The sequence below is a fragment of the Tenrec ecaudatus genome, chromosome 1 (genome assembly GCF_050624435.1).
Source record: "Tenrec ecaudatus isolate mTenEca1 chromosome 1, mTenEca1.hap1, whole genome shotgun sequence".
NCBI classification, from domain to species: Eukaryota; Metazoa; Chordata; class Mammalia; order Afrosoricida; family Tenrecidae; genus Tenrec; species Tenrec ecaudatus.
The window spans coordinates 255,182,036-255,197,999 of record NC_134530.1 but is presented as its reverse complement, the minus strand read 5'-3'; the positions used below and the strand labels follow the sequence as shown (position 1 = coordinate 255,197,999).

The 15,964-nt window shown below is 36.1% G+C and overlaps 1 protein-coding gene across 4 annotated transcripts in view; it reads right to left on the bottom strand.

Moving 5' to 3' along the window:
- Positions 1 to 15,964, bottom strand: part of CDC42BPA (CDC42 binding protein kinase alpha) — a 318,565-nt gene that overhangs the window by 202,550 nt on the left and 100,051 nt on the right. For all 4 annotated transcript variants that reach the window (XM_075531439.1, XM_075531457.1, XM_075531449.1 and 1 more), the window contains exon 4: positions 2,556 to 2,651. In XM_075531439.1, coding sequence (XP_075387554.1) covers positions 2,556 to 2,651 — 96 coding nt within the window. The remainder of the gene's footprint in view (positions 1 to 2,555; positions 2,652 to 15,964) is intronic.

The window sequence follows — 15,964 nt, the reverse complement described above, 5'->3', positions numbered from 1 at the left end:
TGCTTCCTCCCCCCAACTACCATGATCCGAATTCTACCTTGCAGGGCTGGATAGGACAGAGGCTGTACACTGGTACATATGAGGGCTGGAGGTACAGGGAATCCAGGGTGGATGATACCTTCAGGACCAAGGGTGTGAGGGACGATGCTGGGAGAGTGGAGGGTGAGTGGGTTGGAAAGGGGGAACTGATTACAAGGATCCACATGTGACCTCTTCCCTGGGAGAGGGACAGCAGAGAAGGGGGGAAGGGAGACTCCGGATAGGGCAAGATATGACAAAATAACGAGGTATAAATTACCAAGGGCACATGAGGGAGGGGGGAAAGGGGAGGGAGGGGGAAAAAAAAGAGGACCTGATGCAAGGGGCTTAAGTGGAGAGCAAATGCCTTGAGAACGATTGGGGCAGGGAATGTATGGATGTGCTTTATACAATTGATGTATGTATATGTATGGATGGTGATAAGAGTTGTATGAGTCCCTAATAAAATGTAAAAAAAGAAAAGAGGAGAAAAAAATGATTAGGGCAAAGACTGTACAGATGTGCTTTATACAATTGATGTATGTATATGTATGAACTGTGATAATAATTGTATGAGCCCCTAATAAATTGTTAAAATTAAAAAAAATAGTCATCTCTGAAGCTGTTTTTCAAAGAGTTACACAAAGAATTACCGTATGATAATTCTATTCTATCCAGAAGTTCTATTCCTATGTATATACTCAAACTAGACTCAAAAATATGTTTGACAAGAAGAAAATGTTTTAAAACTGATTTTGGTAGCCATTATACAATACTGCTTGATGTGATTAAATTATGGAATCATCCGATTTTGGGATTAACTCTTAATAAAATGACTTGAAAAAAAAGAAGAAATTGTATCAAATTTAAACTTAAGAATAGATTGAAATAAAACGTTTAGTCTCCCCCCAAAAGAGATATTTAAACAAAGTGTTCACTCACTATAGCATACTTCATAATGAACACCAGGAGACTGTTGTAATGAAAACCACCACCACACAAGCTTTCATCAAGAGATGAATTGAGAAAAATGTTATTTAAATATAATGGAATAGTAACCATAAAGCTTGATGAAGTACTGATATAAGTTAAGACATGAATGAACCTTCTAAACATGCTAAGTAAGATAAGTCAGCTACAAAAGGATACCTAGTGTATGATCCCACTTCAGTGAAATACTAAGTACAGGAAAAGTCAAAGACAGCAAAGTAAAGTAGATTAATTTTCATCTGTTTGAAAATGTGGAAACTATTCTTAGCTTGTAGAGCATAAAACACCCTAGTGGGATGAATTCACTTTGGGACTAAGCCTGATCTGGTAGACAAGGACTCCAAGATACATGCACGACTGCAAACAACTCTCCTACACAATCAAGTTGTTGAAAGGAGTCACATGACAATTCACTCCAACATATGACATATTAAACTAACCAATTCATGCCACACTATGAATTTGTTTCTTGCCCTGATTTCCCCAATTTGGTTCAAGTACTGACCACCAAATACCAAAAGTTATACATCTGAAAACAAAACCGTTCTGACTTTTCTTTCTTCAGTGACTTCTATGTAAACAAAACCAAGTCTTAAATTTTTTTACTTCCAAAGAGGTACTTGAAATCACCCCTTCTTTTCACTTGACATTATCACCATTACTCAAGTCCTCGTCATTTGTCACATATAAATCATAAAAGTTTTCTAACTGGTCTCCTTGCCTATAATTTTGCCCCCAAAATCTAGCCACACTGCAGCCAAGATGTTCTATGTACAATGTAAAACTATTAACCCCATTCTCCTTAAAAGCTTCCCTGAAATTACAATAAAACTAACCTCACCAAGATTCTGATTGTGGATGCCTCAATTTATATCTCCTCCCCTTTGTACTTACGCTCTAATCATACTAGCATTTTTCATATCCCGCAAACAACATTAATCCTTTTTGGCCCCAAAACCAACCTCAAACCCAAAGCCATTCTCAAATTTTGCTCTCTGAAGACCCTCTCAGTGATTTCAATGACAAAAGAAAAAAGCTAGAGAATTAATCAGGGCAGTCCCATTTCTCTATGTTTTATTATCTATACTTTAAGTTATATACTATCATTAAAAAAATGAATCTGATAAACAAAATATAAACTTGCAAAGGACATAACCTTCTAACCTTCCAGCAAAGCATGCCTATCGTGTGACACTCGTACCTTTCCTCCTGAATTCCATCAATACATATATAAAGAACTACTTCAGACTTCTATACTTTTGTTCACCAAGCCCTACCTAACTCTCCTCCCTTTGTTTCTGAGCTAATTTAAATTTGTTTTAGAAAAATCTGTAAAAGAATATAATTTGTTTGTGTTAGTTTTGACTTATTTAAAAAACATACAGAATTCAAATAGAAAGATACTAAACTATAATAATATTAAATGAACAACTTTTACTCAGTAAAAAACTCATTTTCAATATGACATCTAAGTTTATACAACTTAAAATGCTAAATTATATCAAAGAAAAATTAATAAGTACATAAACTATATAAAAGTTTCTTACTAAGTTATTGTCATCCTGAAAGGCATAGTGCAAAGTTGTAATCCATTTATTGTCTCCATTTACTAATACATCCCTTTCTTCTCGAAAACATGCTGTCTGAAAAAGAAAAAAAAATTAGAGGTATAACACATTTTATAATGCTCCGATATATTGTTCAAACTGTTTGATGTGTCTATTATACTATTTCTACCTGGAAAAGGATTACATACCACATTACAAGAATTTTAAGCAGATCTATCAAGTTTAAAAGCATCCTCAAAAATGGAAAAGTTAGAACATATTTTTTTTAATGTTTTAATCTATTTTTGGTGAGTGTTTATAAAGCAAATTAACAATTTCTAAAAAATTACTGTTCAACATTAGTTGCATTTCCATATTGTGTGGATATCCCAGTTATTTTCATTCTGTTAGGGCAATATATTTAAAATTTTGATGTTAAAAATATCATTTGAATTCAAACAATGTCACAAAAATACCCAAAGTAAGCTAACCCACATATTAACCCATAAGCCAGATAAAATGTTAAGTTTATCATATTTACTTTGAATTCTTTACATTTCTACAGAAATAAGATGAGTTTCAGTCTTCACGCTTCTTTCTCATTCTCTTTTCTTATTCCTCAGCCGTAACAATCATATGCTTTAATCATACACATTATGCATACATACACATGTATCCATAAACAAATTGTGTTGCTTTATGTTTTGAAAACTTACACCAATAGTTTAATTTTATTTATACTTTTCTAACTTAATCACAGTTGATTTCAAAATTTAATTACATATAATGACTTTTACTTTCAACACTTTAGGTATTGAATTGTTGTAATATAACAGTATTTTTAATTAAATGAACAAATAATGGAAATGTAGGTCATCTCCAATTTCATATTATTTAGAATGTTAATTTTCACAAACGTACAGAATTTATCAAGGTTATATAAACAGAAAGAGAAAAAAGCATTTTGAACTTTTTAAGAGATAGCCAACCACCACTACCTTTGAACTCAGATTATAAATTAACCCTTTTCCCAAAACCCTCATAAGCCTACAGCCAACAAAGCCCACATAGAGAAGTACACCAGCCTGTGTGATCATGAGACGTTGAAGGGATCATTTATCAGGCATCAAAGAACAAAAAATCATATCATTGTGTGCTCACCTTCCTGAAATGATCGCCGAAGACAAATGGGTGCATAAGAAAATGTGGCAAGGAAAGCTGATGGTAAGCAAGCGGCCATCTAGACTTGAAGCTAAACAAGCAGCCATCTAGCTCAGAAGCAACAAAGCCCACATGGAAGAAGAACACCAGCCTGTGCAATTACTAGGTGTTGAAGGGAGCAGGTATCGGGCATCATCAGAACAAAAAAAAATCATATCATTGTGAATGAGGCGGGGTAGTGTGGAGTGGAGGCCCAAAGCCCATTTGCAGGCCACTGGACATCACAGCAGGGTCTCAGGGAGGAGACAAGCCAGTCAGAGTGCAATGTAGCCACGAGGAAAATACAACTTTCCTCTGGTTACTAAATGCTTCCATTTTCCCCCTCCCCCCATCCACTATCATGATCCCAGTTCTACCTTACAAATCCAGCTATACCTGAGGATAGACACTGGTACAGATAGGAACTGGAAACACAGGGAATTCAGGGCGGATGATCCCTTCAGGACCAGTGGTGTGAGTGGCAATACTGGGAGGGTGGAGGGAGGGTAGGTTTGAAATGGGGAACGAATTACAAGGATCTACATATAACCTCCTCCCTGGGGGATGGACAACAGAAAAGTGGGGGAAGAGAGACATCGGACAGGGCAAAATATGACAAAATAATAATTTATAAATTATCAAGGGTTCATGAGGGAGAGGGGAGCAGGGAGGGAGGGGAAAAACGAGGAGGTGATGGTAGGGGCTTAGGTTGAGAGCAAATGTTCTGAGAATGTTGAGGGCAATGAATGTACAAATGTGCTTTACACAATTGATGTATGTATGGATTGTGATAAGAGTTGTATGAGCCCCTAATAAAACAGTTTTAAAAAACCATATGCTAACTCTTGAAATGACTAAATGTTTCCTAAGTCATTTTAGTATGTATTCTATCTTTTTATGAAGTCTCCTGTATGCTCGATATTTTACTCATGGAATCCTTTGTTACTTGCCTTTTCTTTCCCAACTTAAATCTTCTTCATTTTTTTTTTTTTAAGATTTGCTTTTTTGGCTTGAAAGTAAACAAGCGGCCATCTAGCCCAGAAGCAACAAAGCCCACACGGAAGCAGCACACCAACATGTGTGATCATGAAAGGCAGAGGACACCAGGTCTCAAACAACAAAGGCGGGGGGTGGGGTGGGTGGGAATCACATCACCGTGAATGAGGGGGAGTGCGTGATGGGGACCCAATGCCCATCTGTAGACAGCTGGACATCCCTTGCAGAGGGGTAGTGGGGAGGAGATGAGTCACTCAGGGGGGTTCAGTGTAGCAACAATGAAACTCAAAACCTTCCTCTAGTTCCTGAATGCTTCCTCCCCTCCCAATTATCATGACCGCAATTCTACCTTGCAGACCTGGTTATACCAGAGGATGTACAGCGGTGCAGTAGGGATCTGGAAACACAGGGAATCTAGGACGGATGAACCCCCCAGGACCAGCAGCGGGAATAGCGACACCAGGAGGGAAGGGAGTGTAGAAAGGGAGAACCGATCTTGGGGATCTATGTGTAATTTCCTCTCTGGGTATGAGCAATGGGAAGATGGGTGAGGTGAGATGCTGGGCAGTGTAAGATAAGATAAAATAATTATTTATAAACTATTAAGGGTGCAGGGGGAAGGGGGAGTGGGGAGGGAGGGGGAGGGAAAAAAAGGAAACCGAGCTGATTCCAGGAACCCAAGTCAAAGGCGAATTTTGAGAATGACGAAGGCAACGAATGTATAAGGGTGCTTTACTCAATTGATGTATGTATGGATTGTGATAAGAGCTGTATGAGCCCCAATAAAAAGATTTATTAAAAACAAACAAAAAATTTTGCCTTTTTTCTTCATATTTTTCCACTTGAGAATTGTTGAGAATGTTCTGCCTTCTTGGGTTTTTTAATTGTTGCTTGAAAAAGGTATCTAACATGAATAAACACACAGACTTGCAAAATTCTATCATGAGATTTTGGTACTATCTCCATCACTATTCTATCTTGTCTGTGTAAAAAAGCAACCAAACGATTAAAAACTGTGTTACCAAGGAAAAGAATTACTATAACGAATCAAAGATCTGAACTATATTAGATTATCTCTCTTCAAAAACCAATCAAGCACAAAGAAGTGGAACGAAATATTTACTGTTAAATAAAATTATCACCAACCTAAGATTCTGTGTCCTTTCAAATTACCCTTTGAAATTAAAGGATAAATAAATAAAGCCTCTCTCAAAAATTAATTTAAGGGTGGGCTCTAACCTTCTCTGACTTCATAAAAAGTAAAGTGAACCAAACAAATAAATTCAAAGCTGATTTCTGTTGGGCAGAAGTCAGCCATGCCTCCAGCTTCTACTCTACCTACTAATTCTGATACCAGTAGTCATTCCCACAGGGCTCTCTACTTCTCAGCTTTGCACAAGAAATCATAGTAGAGAACTTCCTCTAAATGAGAAGAAATGAGAATAAAGTAACTCTTCAAGAAGCTAAGAGGACCCTGAGCAGATCTCAAAATAAAAACATTATGACAACTCGTAGTCAAATTTTCATATTTCAATGGAAAGGAAACCACAAGAACAAGAAATCAATTGCATGTACACTAAAAAACAACTGGGTGAAAGATCAAAGAAGGGAAGAAACTTTTAAATTCTTTGAAATAAATGTGAATGAAAGAAAACAAACAAAACCCTTGTAACAGCAAAAGCAATTACCAGAGGGCAATTTAGATCAATCAATACACACATGGAAGAAAGAAAGCCAAAATAAATACCTTATTACAGCATCTTCAACTGAGCAATAAACTGCTAACCAACAAGAGAAAAGAACCCATAAAGATTAGAGCAGAAACAAATGAAATGGAAACCAGGAAAAAAAAAGGGGGGAAGGGGGAGCCAGAATCAACAAGACCAGAAGTTGGTTCTTCTAATGCATTAACAAACTTAACAAATCACTGGCAAACTTAAAGAAAAATAAAGAGAAAATGCAAATGTCGCAAATTTTAGATGAAGAGGGTGACATCACAACAGAAGTGAATGACATTAAAAGAATAATAACACTCTAAGAAGTGTGAAAATATAGACTTGACAAATATCTTGAAAAACACCATCTGTCCAAATTAATGCAACCTACCATAGAAAACCTCAATAGACCATAAAAAGAGAACATAGCAGGTCATTAAAAAACTTCCAGGCATGTAAAGTCCAGGACCAGACGGCTTCCCAGGGGAATTTTACCAAGTATTCAGAGAAGCGCTATCACCAACTCCACAGACTAGTCAAAAATAAAGAAAAGGATAGCCATCTTCCCAAATTGTTTTCTGAAGCATTCACGACCCTGATACCAAAACCAAGCAGAGACACCACAAGGATAGGAAACTACAGACCAATGTCCCTTATGAACATGGATGCAAAAAGGCTAAACAAAATCCTGATTAGTAGAAGACAATAATAGATTTTTAAAAGTACACCATGATCAAGTGGGATCAGGTGCAAAAAGAATACAATATATATAAAAAATAATCCACCATGATCAAGTGGGATCATGTGCAAAATGTTATTCAACATTCAAAAGCAATCAATGTAAGCTACCATATCACACATAAAATTTATGTCATAAATGAAACCGATAAGACGCACATGAACAAATCAGTAGACACTGAAAAGGCATTTGACAATATCCAAAACGTATTCCAAATAAAAAGACTAAACAAAATAGCAATAGAAGGGAAATTTCTTCAACACATTAAAGACTATGTATTAAAAAATCAGTGACTAATATTTCACTCAATGGGAAAAAACTTAAAGCATTTCCTCTGTGAATGGAAACAATATAAGCATATCTTCTATTACTCTTCGTATGTAACAGTGGTGAAAGTTTTAACTGAACCACAAAACAACAAAAAGAAATCAAAGAAATATGAGGGGGTATAAAAAAAACCCACTAGAATTGTGCTCGGCTGAGCAGAGGTTTCCTAAGATGCATTTTTCCCCCCTTGGTGAACATCGAGAAACTTTCTCTGAGTTAAAGCACCCAGTGGCATTTCCTGGGAACATTCTCTCTGGTCACAGTGAATTTTTTCATAAAAACAATTTCACTTGAACTTCACTTTTTGTGATGACCAATTTATGAAAACAGCAAGCAGTAATAAAATTTTCTTTCCATTTGGGAAAATGCCACAGAAACTGCTGTGACCTTGATCACAGCTTACAAGGGCAGCACTATGGGAAAAACTCAAACATGCGAGGAGTTTTCTTGTTTCAAAAAAGGTGGAACGACCTCGTTCTGGACATACTGTCAACTTCCCAAACGGATGAAAAATTTGACTTCCCAGTGCATTTGGAGCTCATTCCACCAGGTCAGACTGTTAATCAAGCTTTCTATTTAGTGGTTCTGAAAAGACTGCGCAACAGTGTGAACAAAATAAGACCTGATTTGTGACAGATAGGGGTGTTGCCACCACGACAATGTACCCATTCATGCAGCCATTTCAGTGCACCAGTTTTGAGCAAAAATCAGCACGCCTCTCTTGCCCCACACACCTTACTCACCTGACCTCGTTCTGTGCCACTTCTTTTCGTATCTGCGGATGCAGGGGTCCATGAAAAAGCAGTGGTTTGACCAGGTAGACGTGGGGAATTAAAAAACGAGGGAGCCCTCCAAACAGATGAGTTTGAAAATATTTCTAAGAATGGAATTGCAGATTTGAGACATGTATTAAGTATAATGGAGAATACTTTGAAGATGATATGGTTGTTTTATTTAAAAAATTTAAATACATAGCTTTGGGGAAAAAAACAAACCCGAGATTTACTGGGTACTCCCTCATACAATTTGTAAAAGAAAATATGAAACTCTCACTATTTTCAGATTATAGGATTTTATGTGTAAGAAACCTTAAAACTGACACAAATATTGTTGGAAACAATGGAAAGATTTGGCAACATGGCTGAAGATTAACAAGCAGAAATCAATCATATTCCTGTACACTAATGATAAGAATCCTGATAAATAAAAGACTTGTGTAAACTAATGTGTATTATTATGAACTACACAAACGAAAGAATAGCTCCTCTTTATGGATAAGAAGGCTTAGAATTTTAAAAATGTCACCACTTCCTAAAAGCAATCTATAAATATAACACAATTCTGATGCACATTCCAACTTCATTCTTGATAGAAATGGGAAAAATTACTAACTTCATAGGCTAAGAAGCTTGGAGGATAACAACAACAAAAACAGAAAAGGTTCCAGGAATGGTCAGCATTCCAAAGTAAATATTCCAACAAGCTGATGAACATTGGATGCACTCACTCACCTATCCCAACACATTGGGAAGAAAGTTACTTGGCCAACTCACTGGAAGATATCCATCTATACTCATTCCAAAGAAAGTTGATGCCAAAGAATGCAAAAAATCAACAAACACCACCATTGATTAATATCACATGAAACTGTACAATAGGGCAAGAGCACACTGCATGGTTTAAATTCAGGAGAAGTGGGCCTCAGGGGTGTATCCTCTCACCATATTTATTCAACCTGTATGCTTATATGAAGAAGAATGAGACATCAGGATTGAAGGAAAGCATATTAACAACCTTCAATGTGCAGATGACACACCTTTCTTGCTAAACGTGAAGAGGAATTGAAGCACTTGCCGACAAAGATCAAGGATCACAGTCTTCAATATGAAGTATAACTAAATGTAAAGAAAACAACAATCATCACAACTGGACCAATAGGTAACATCATGAAAAAGGAGGAAAAAATTAAGTTGTAAAGGATTTCACCTTGACACTCGTGCAGTAGATTTATCTAATACAAATAGATCTGTGTAAGAAGTGCAGTCAGAACTTTGTCTACCATACTTTGGATGTGTCCCTGGAAAAGATAATCGCGCTTGGTAAACTATAAGAGTATTACAAAAGAGGAAGACAATGTCAAGACAGGGGCTCCAACATTACAGCTATCGTGAAGATTGTGCAGAACTGAGCAGTGTTTTCTTCTCTTGTACACAGGATCCCTGAGTGGGAGCTGACTCATAGCAACTAACAACAATAACTTCATATGGAGAAGGAGGAGGCGCAGGTTGAGCAAAGGATTCCTTAAGAGAAGAACAAAGTAGGGAGCCATGCAACCTCAAAACCTATCACACACATTCAGTATAGTCAAAAAAGCCTGGTATTGATACAGTGATATATACATAGACCAATGGAACATACCAAAACACAGAAATAAATTCATCTACCTACAGGCAACTAATCTTCAACAAAGGGCCAAAAATATTAAATAGGGAAGAGACAGATTTTTCAACAAATGACACTGGCAAAAGTGGATCTCCATCTGCAGAAGAATAAAACAGGACCCATCAGACTCCATGTATAAAACTAAATCAAGGCAGATAACAGAGCTATAAGGGCATAGACATAATATCAAATATAATGAAAGACGCACACAAAGTAGTATACAAAACAGATGAGGAGAACCTACTAAACATAAGCTACATTAACCAAAAGAGTAGAGAGTACACAAACTAAGAAAATAATCTTTAGCAATGAAACAGTGAACAAAGGACTCATCTCTAAAATCTAGAGTACTGCAATACCTCAATAAGAAATAAAGCAAACAATCCTATTAAAAAGAGAGCAAAAGACATGAACAGTTCACCAGAAATGATACTCAAATGGCTAACAAACATATGAAGAAATGTTCTTGATCACAAGGCATGCATAAGATACAAATACTGACAATGACAACCCAATTAAAAAAATGTTTTAAAAAACCAGAAAACAAATGCTAGAGAAGGTGCAAAGGCCTGGAACACTCATTCATTTCTGGTATGTCTAAAAACACGTATAACCCTGGAGGAAATCCATACGACTCTATATAAAACAACTGGGAATAGACATCTCCTAAAAATTCACCAATATTTCTGCCAGTTAGATACCATAAAGAAGTAATAGACATAATTCCAAACAGACATATGCATTTCCATGTTCACTGCAGCACGCTTCATAATAACAAGTAATTAGAAAGAGCCCTAAAGCCCATCAATAGAAGAATGGATAAAGAATCTTTGATCCGTACACACAATAGAATAATATGCACGGATTAAAAAAATGATGATACCATGAAGCATCTCACGACATAAAACAGATTTGGAGAACATTATGCTGAGTGAAGTTAGGTAACCACAAAAGGACAATATTGTATGAGACCACTACTATGAAGATTAAGACAAAGACAAACATCTATTTGGGGTCAAGTAATCACTACAAAATGTAGTAGTGTGTGTGTCTGATGTTTATGGCTCATTTATCAATCCTTTTTTTTGAGGGGACATCTGAAAAACTACTTCAGAGGACACTGTACCACAACTAGGGTCAGTTTTTTCTTCTTCTGTTTTTGGTGTGAGTGGGGGGTGGGGGGAGCGGTTGCAGTCTGGGTTGACTAGAGAAACAAATCCAGAGATACTCATATGTGTATATGAAAGAGATTTATATAAAAGATTAATTGTAAATTAAGAAAACATCCCAGTGTAATCCAGATGAAGTCCATGAGTCCGATATTAGCCCAAATGTCCAGTTCCTCTTCAGCCTAATGCAACACATGCAAAAGTGCCGAATAAAAGAACATCACAGGCCAGTGGGTGGAAAATCTTATAGATCCAGTGGCAGTGGAAGCCTCTCAGTGCTGGTGTGGGTCTCCACATGACTCCTCCAACTGCAGGGTACTGGGTCCATCAGCATAGTTCCATGTGGCTTGTCAGCAGGAAGATGAAGTAGAGAGAGACGGTCTGGCCTCCACTGAGCTATTTATCTCCTTCACACCTCCAAATGAGGTCATCAAGCTGTGACCTGATTGACAGGCTAAACTCCTCCCCTTCACGCTTACATTCTCAAGTTGACATCAGATTATGTAACTACCACACCCTCCTATCAAACTATAACCTGATTAACTCCACACGTCCCTATTGACCAGAATGGCATAATACACTTAACTCTCACTCACATGAGGTAAAATAGTTGCTGCCAGATATAGCCCTGTTCAACAGTCAGCCCAATGAATAGACATCCCAATAATAGTGCTCAGTGAATTTCGATGGAAAGGCATGACCTGAATGGGGGATATATGTCTGTCTATGAGAAGATGATTGCACATTTGTTGGTGGATAAATCAAGGAGGTGTAACCTGCCCTTGGGAAAAATAATTAACATTACTTATATACGTATCCAATGAGAGAATCTGCCCTGTATTATTTTGTTAATCGTGCATTTTTAACTGAGTATCTTTTCAACCCTTACTGACCCAGGCCTCATGCTGCAGGTTACCTGGATTTTCAGATTTTGTTTTTTCCAAGGGGATAGCATTTTACATAGGCCATATCAAAGATCCAATTTGGAAACCCCACAAAGTGAATAGGACTTGCACCTTATATACACCTGTTGCAGATTAATGAAACTGAAATACTCTTTTGGACTTAAAAGCTGAAATACCCTGTGTGAGAAGAAGCAGATGACTGCTTTTGGACTTAGAAGTCATTGGACTTTGGTTCAAATCTCTTTTGAGGTTATCCAGTAATTAGCAACTTAGAGACTATCACCATTGGAGACAGGTATCCCTACACAGCCCAGCCAACTCAAACAGCTACTGTTAATGGGAAAGGGCCACCACTCACTCTGGAACCACCTGCCCATCAAATAAACATCAATATAACCACACTATATTGTCCAAAACACAACAGACTATTTTAGTTCATATGAAGAAACAAAAAAAGTAAGGCAGGTAAGTGACCAATATATAAAGCCAAAATATTTCCCAAGGAATAAGACACATTGGAATTACCATATACGGAATTCAGAAATAAGGCATACTTAGGTACATATACAAGCCCTGGTGGTGAGAGGTCACATATTGGGCTGCAATCCACAAGGTGAACAGTTCAAAACACCACTGTTCCTTGGGAGAAAGATGGGGCTTTCTACTCCCATAAATACAGTTTTGGAAACTCACAGAAGCAGTTCTACCCTATCCTATAGGATTACTATGAGTCGGCATTGACTTGGTGGGAGTGAGCAAGCGAAGTTATTTTCAATGGGTTGGTAAAAAGATTGAGAAAGCAACAAATGAAATCAAGGGGGAAAAGATAAAAACTTTAGAAAAGTTAAGTTAAACACTATAAAAAACATTCTAAATTAAATAAATGAAATATTAGAAACCACCCAAAAGCAATAAATGGAAATGCAGAATATCAATACTAAGATTTATGTAGTAAACAATACACTGAAAGAACAGGGCAAGAAAAATGATGCAGAAGGCTGAATTACAGAGCTGAAAGACAAAACTCTCAATACCAATCTACTAGAGAAATAATCTAAAAAAAGAGCCAAAAAAAATCTGAAGAAAGTCTAAGAAGTATGTGGGATGCTATCAAGAGGAATAACATATGTATGATAGTAGGATTTCGAGAAATCAGAAGGCACTAAAAAAAGTATAAAGAAAAATTGCCAAGAGCTTTTGAAAGAAAATTTTCCTAATGTTATAAAAGATAAGCATTCAAGAAGCTGAAAGAATTGAAAACAGGATAGATTCCAAAGAAAATCACCACAATATATCACAATAATTCTTTCCACAATCAAAGACAAGGTCAAAGCCCTGAGAGCAGCTCAGGATAAATGAAAAGTTACTGGCAAAGCTCTAATTTCTCAGTAGAAACAAGGCAGGTAATAAGGCAAATGGACAGCATATCTAAAGCTCTGAAGTTAACACACAAAAATGCACACTATGAATTCTTTTCCAGGTAACACCTGGAACATTCCCCAGAAAAGATCATATATTAGGTAACAAGACATGCCATAATACAATTTAAAACATCAAGGTATTATAAAATATTGTCTCAGATCAAATGCTATAAATAGAAATGCTTAATAGTAAGAGCAAGGGTAAAAAATCAAATACAAGGATACTAAATATACTACTTAAAAACACCAGAGTAGCTGAAGAAAAATTCCTGAAACAAATGAAATTGAAAATGCAATATACCAAAATCTTTAGTCACAACAAAAGCAATTATTCATAGTACAATTTATAACAATAAATACACACAACCAAAAAGAACCAAAATCACCACCTTCACCCAACTCCTCCAATAATTAGAAAGATAACTGAAAATTTTGCAGAGATATTACAAAACAAGAAGATCAAAGCAGAAAAAAATGAATCAGAAAATAGAATAGAAAACAGCAAGAAGTTGAGTCTGAAAAGATGAACAAAATTGATATTATCACTAGCAAATTTAACAAAGGAAGAGAAGAAAAAGACATGAAATGTGAAACAAGAAACAAATCCAATGGAAATAAAAAAGATAGTAACACTATATTATGAAGGAATATATTCCAACACATTTGAAAGCCTAGAAGTACATCACACTTGGTAAAGTAGATGGGCAGCAAAACAACGGTCCTTTAGAACTGCAACAATGGGGTCAGATACAATAACGGTGAGGGTGATGCAGGACCAGGTGGCATTTTGTTCTGTTGCACATAGGGTCACTACGAGTTGGAACTAACTCAGCAGCATCGAACAATAGAAAAATGGACAAATTTCTAGAAACATATTCCCATTTTAAAATAACAATTTAAACATACAGAACAAAGGAAGAAATTGATCAAATTATTTAAAGAATCTCAACTAAAAAGAGCTCAGGACCAAATGACTTTACTGGTGTGTTCTGCCAAATACTCTGAGAAGTTCTGACACCAATTCCATTAAGCTATTTAAGAAAATAGAAAAGAATAGCAAATCCCCACATCCATTTTGTAGGCAAGAATAACCCTGAGTCTAAAACCAGGAAAAGATATGACCAGAATAGAAAACTACAGATCAATATCCCTCATGTACACAGACATAAAATATCTCAATAAAATGTAATCCAACAATATATTTTAAGATGATATGTTGTAAACTAAGTGGGATTCATGTCAGGTGCACAAGGATGGGTCAATATTAGAGAAACAATCAACTTAATCCATCATATAAATAAAACAATTGATTACATAAATTGGAGCAAAAAATCATTTGACAAACCCTAGCCCCCATTCCTAATAAAAGCAGTCAACAAAATAGAAATGAAAGTCTTCAAAGTGATAAAGGACATACAGGTAAAGCCAAAGCCAACATCTTATTCAATAAAGAGGAGTTTAAAGTATTCTCCTTCTGAACAAGAAATAGGAAAATGATGACCTTCATCACAACTTCTACTCTATATTACACTGAAAGATTTAGTCAGAGATATCAGGCAACAAAGGGAAATTAAAAGGCATCTAAATTGGCTATGAAGAAGTAAAACTATTTGTAGATGATATGATTATATACATTAAAAAATCCTCGAAGACTCAACAAGAAAATTATTGTGGCAGGGTATAAAGTAAACATTTTAAAAGCAGTTGAATTCCCATATACTAACAAAAAGAGTTTTTAAAATGAAATCAATAAAATAATATCATTTACAATAGTTAACCAAAAGATTAAATACTTAGGAATAAATATAAGTAGAGAAACAGACATTCTATGAAAAGAAAACTATAAAACACTACTACAAGAAACTAAAAGAGACCTATATAAATGTAAGAATAGACTATGTTGTGGATAGGAAGAGTAACATGGTGAAAATGTCAATAGCACCCAAAGCAATCTATAAATATAATGTAATCATGATCCATATCAAAGTCCTATTCTTAAAAGAGACAGAAAAATAGATCGCCAATTTTATCTGGAAAGGAAAGAGACCTAGGATAAGCAAAGCACTACTAAATAAGAACAATGCAGGAAGCTTCTCACTTCCGAACATTAAAACCCACTATATAGCCACAGATGTCAAATGAGCATGGTACTGGAACAATGAAAGCTACAGTGACCAGTGGAACAGAACTGAGAACACAAATATAAACCTACCCATCTACAAACCACTGATTTTTGATAAAGGATCAAGGCACATTAAATGAGGAAGAAAATCTTTTCAATAAATGGTACTGGTGAAACGGAATTTCCATTTGCAGAAAAATGAAACAGGACCCATAATGCATTGCACATGTGAAAACAAACTCAAGATGGACTAAAGATGTAAATGTACCAGCTAAAACTATAAAAATCATCAATGAGAAAATAGGGGAAAACTTAAAAGGGGCCTAGACCAGGACATAAATCCACTAAGGAATAATACATTTACAGCAAAAGA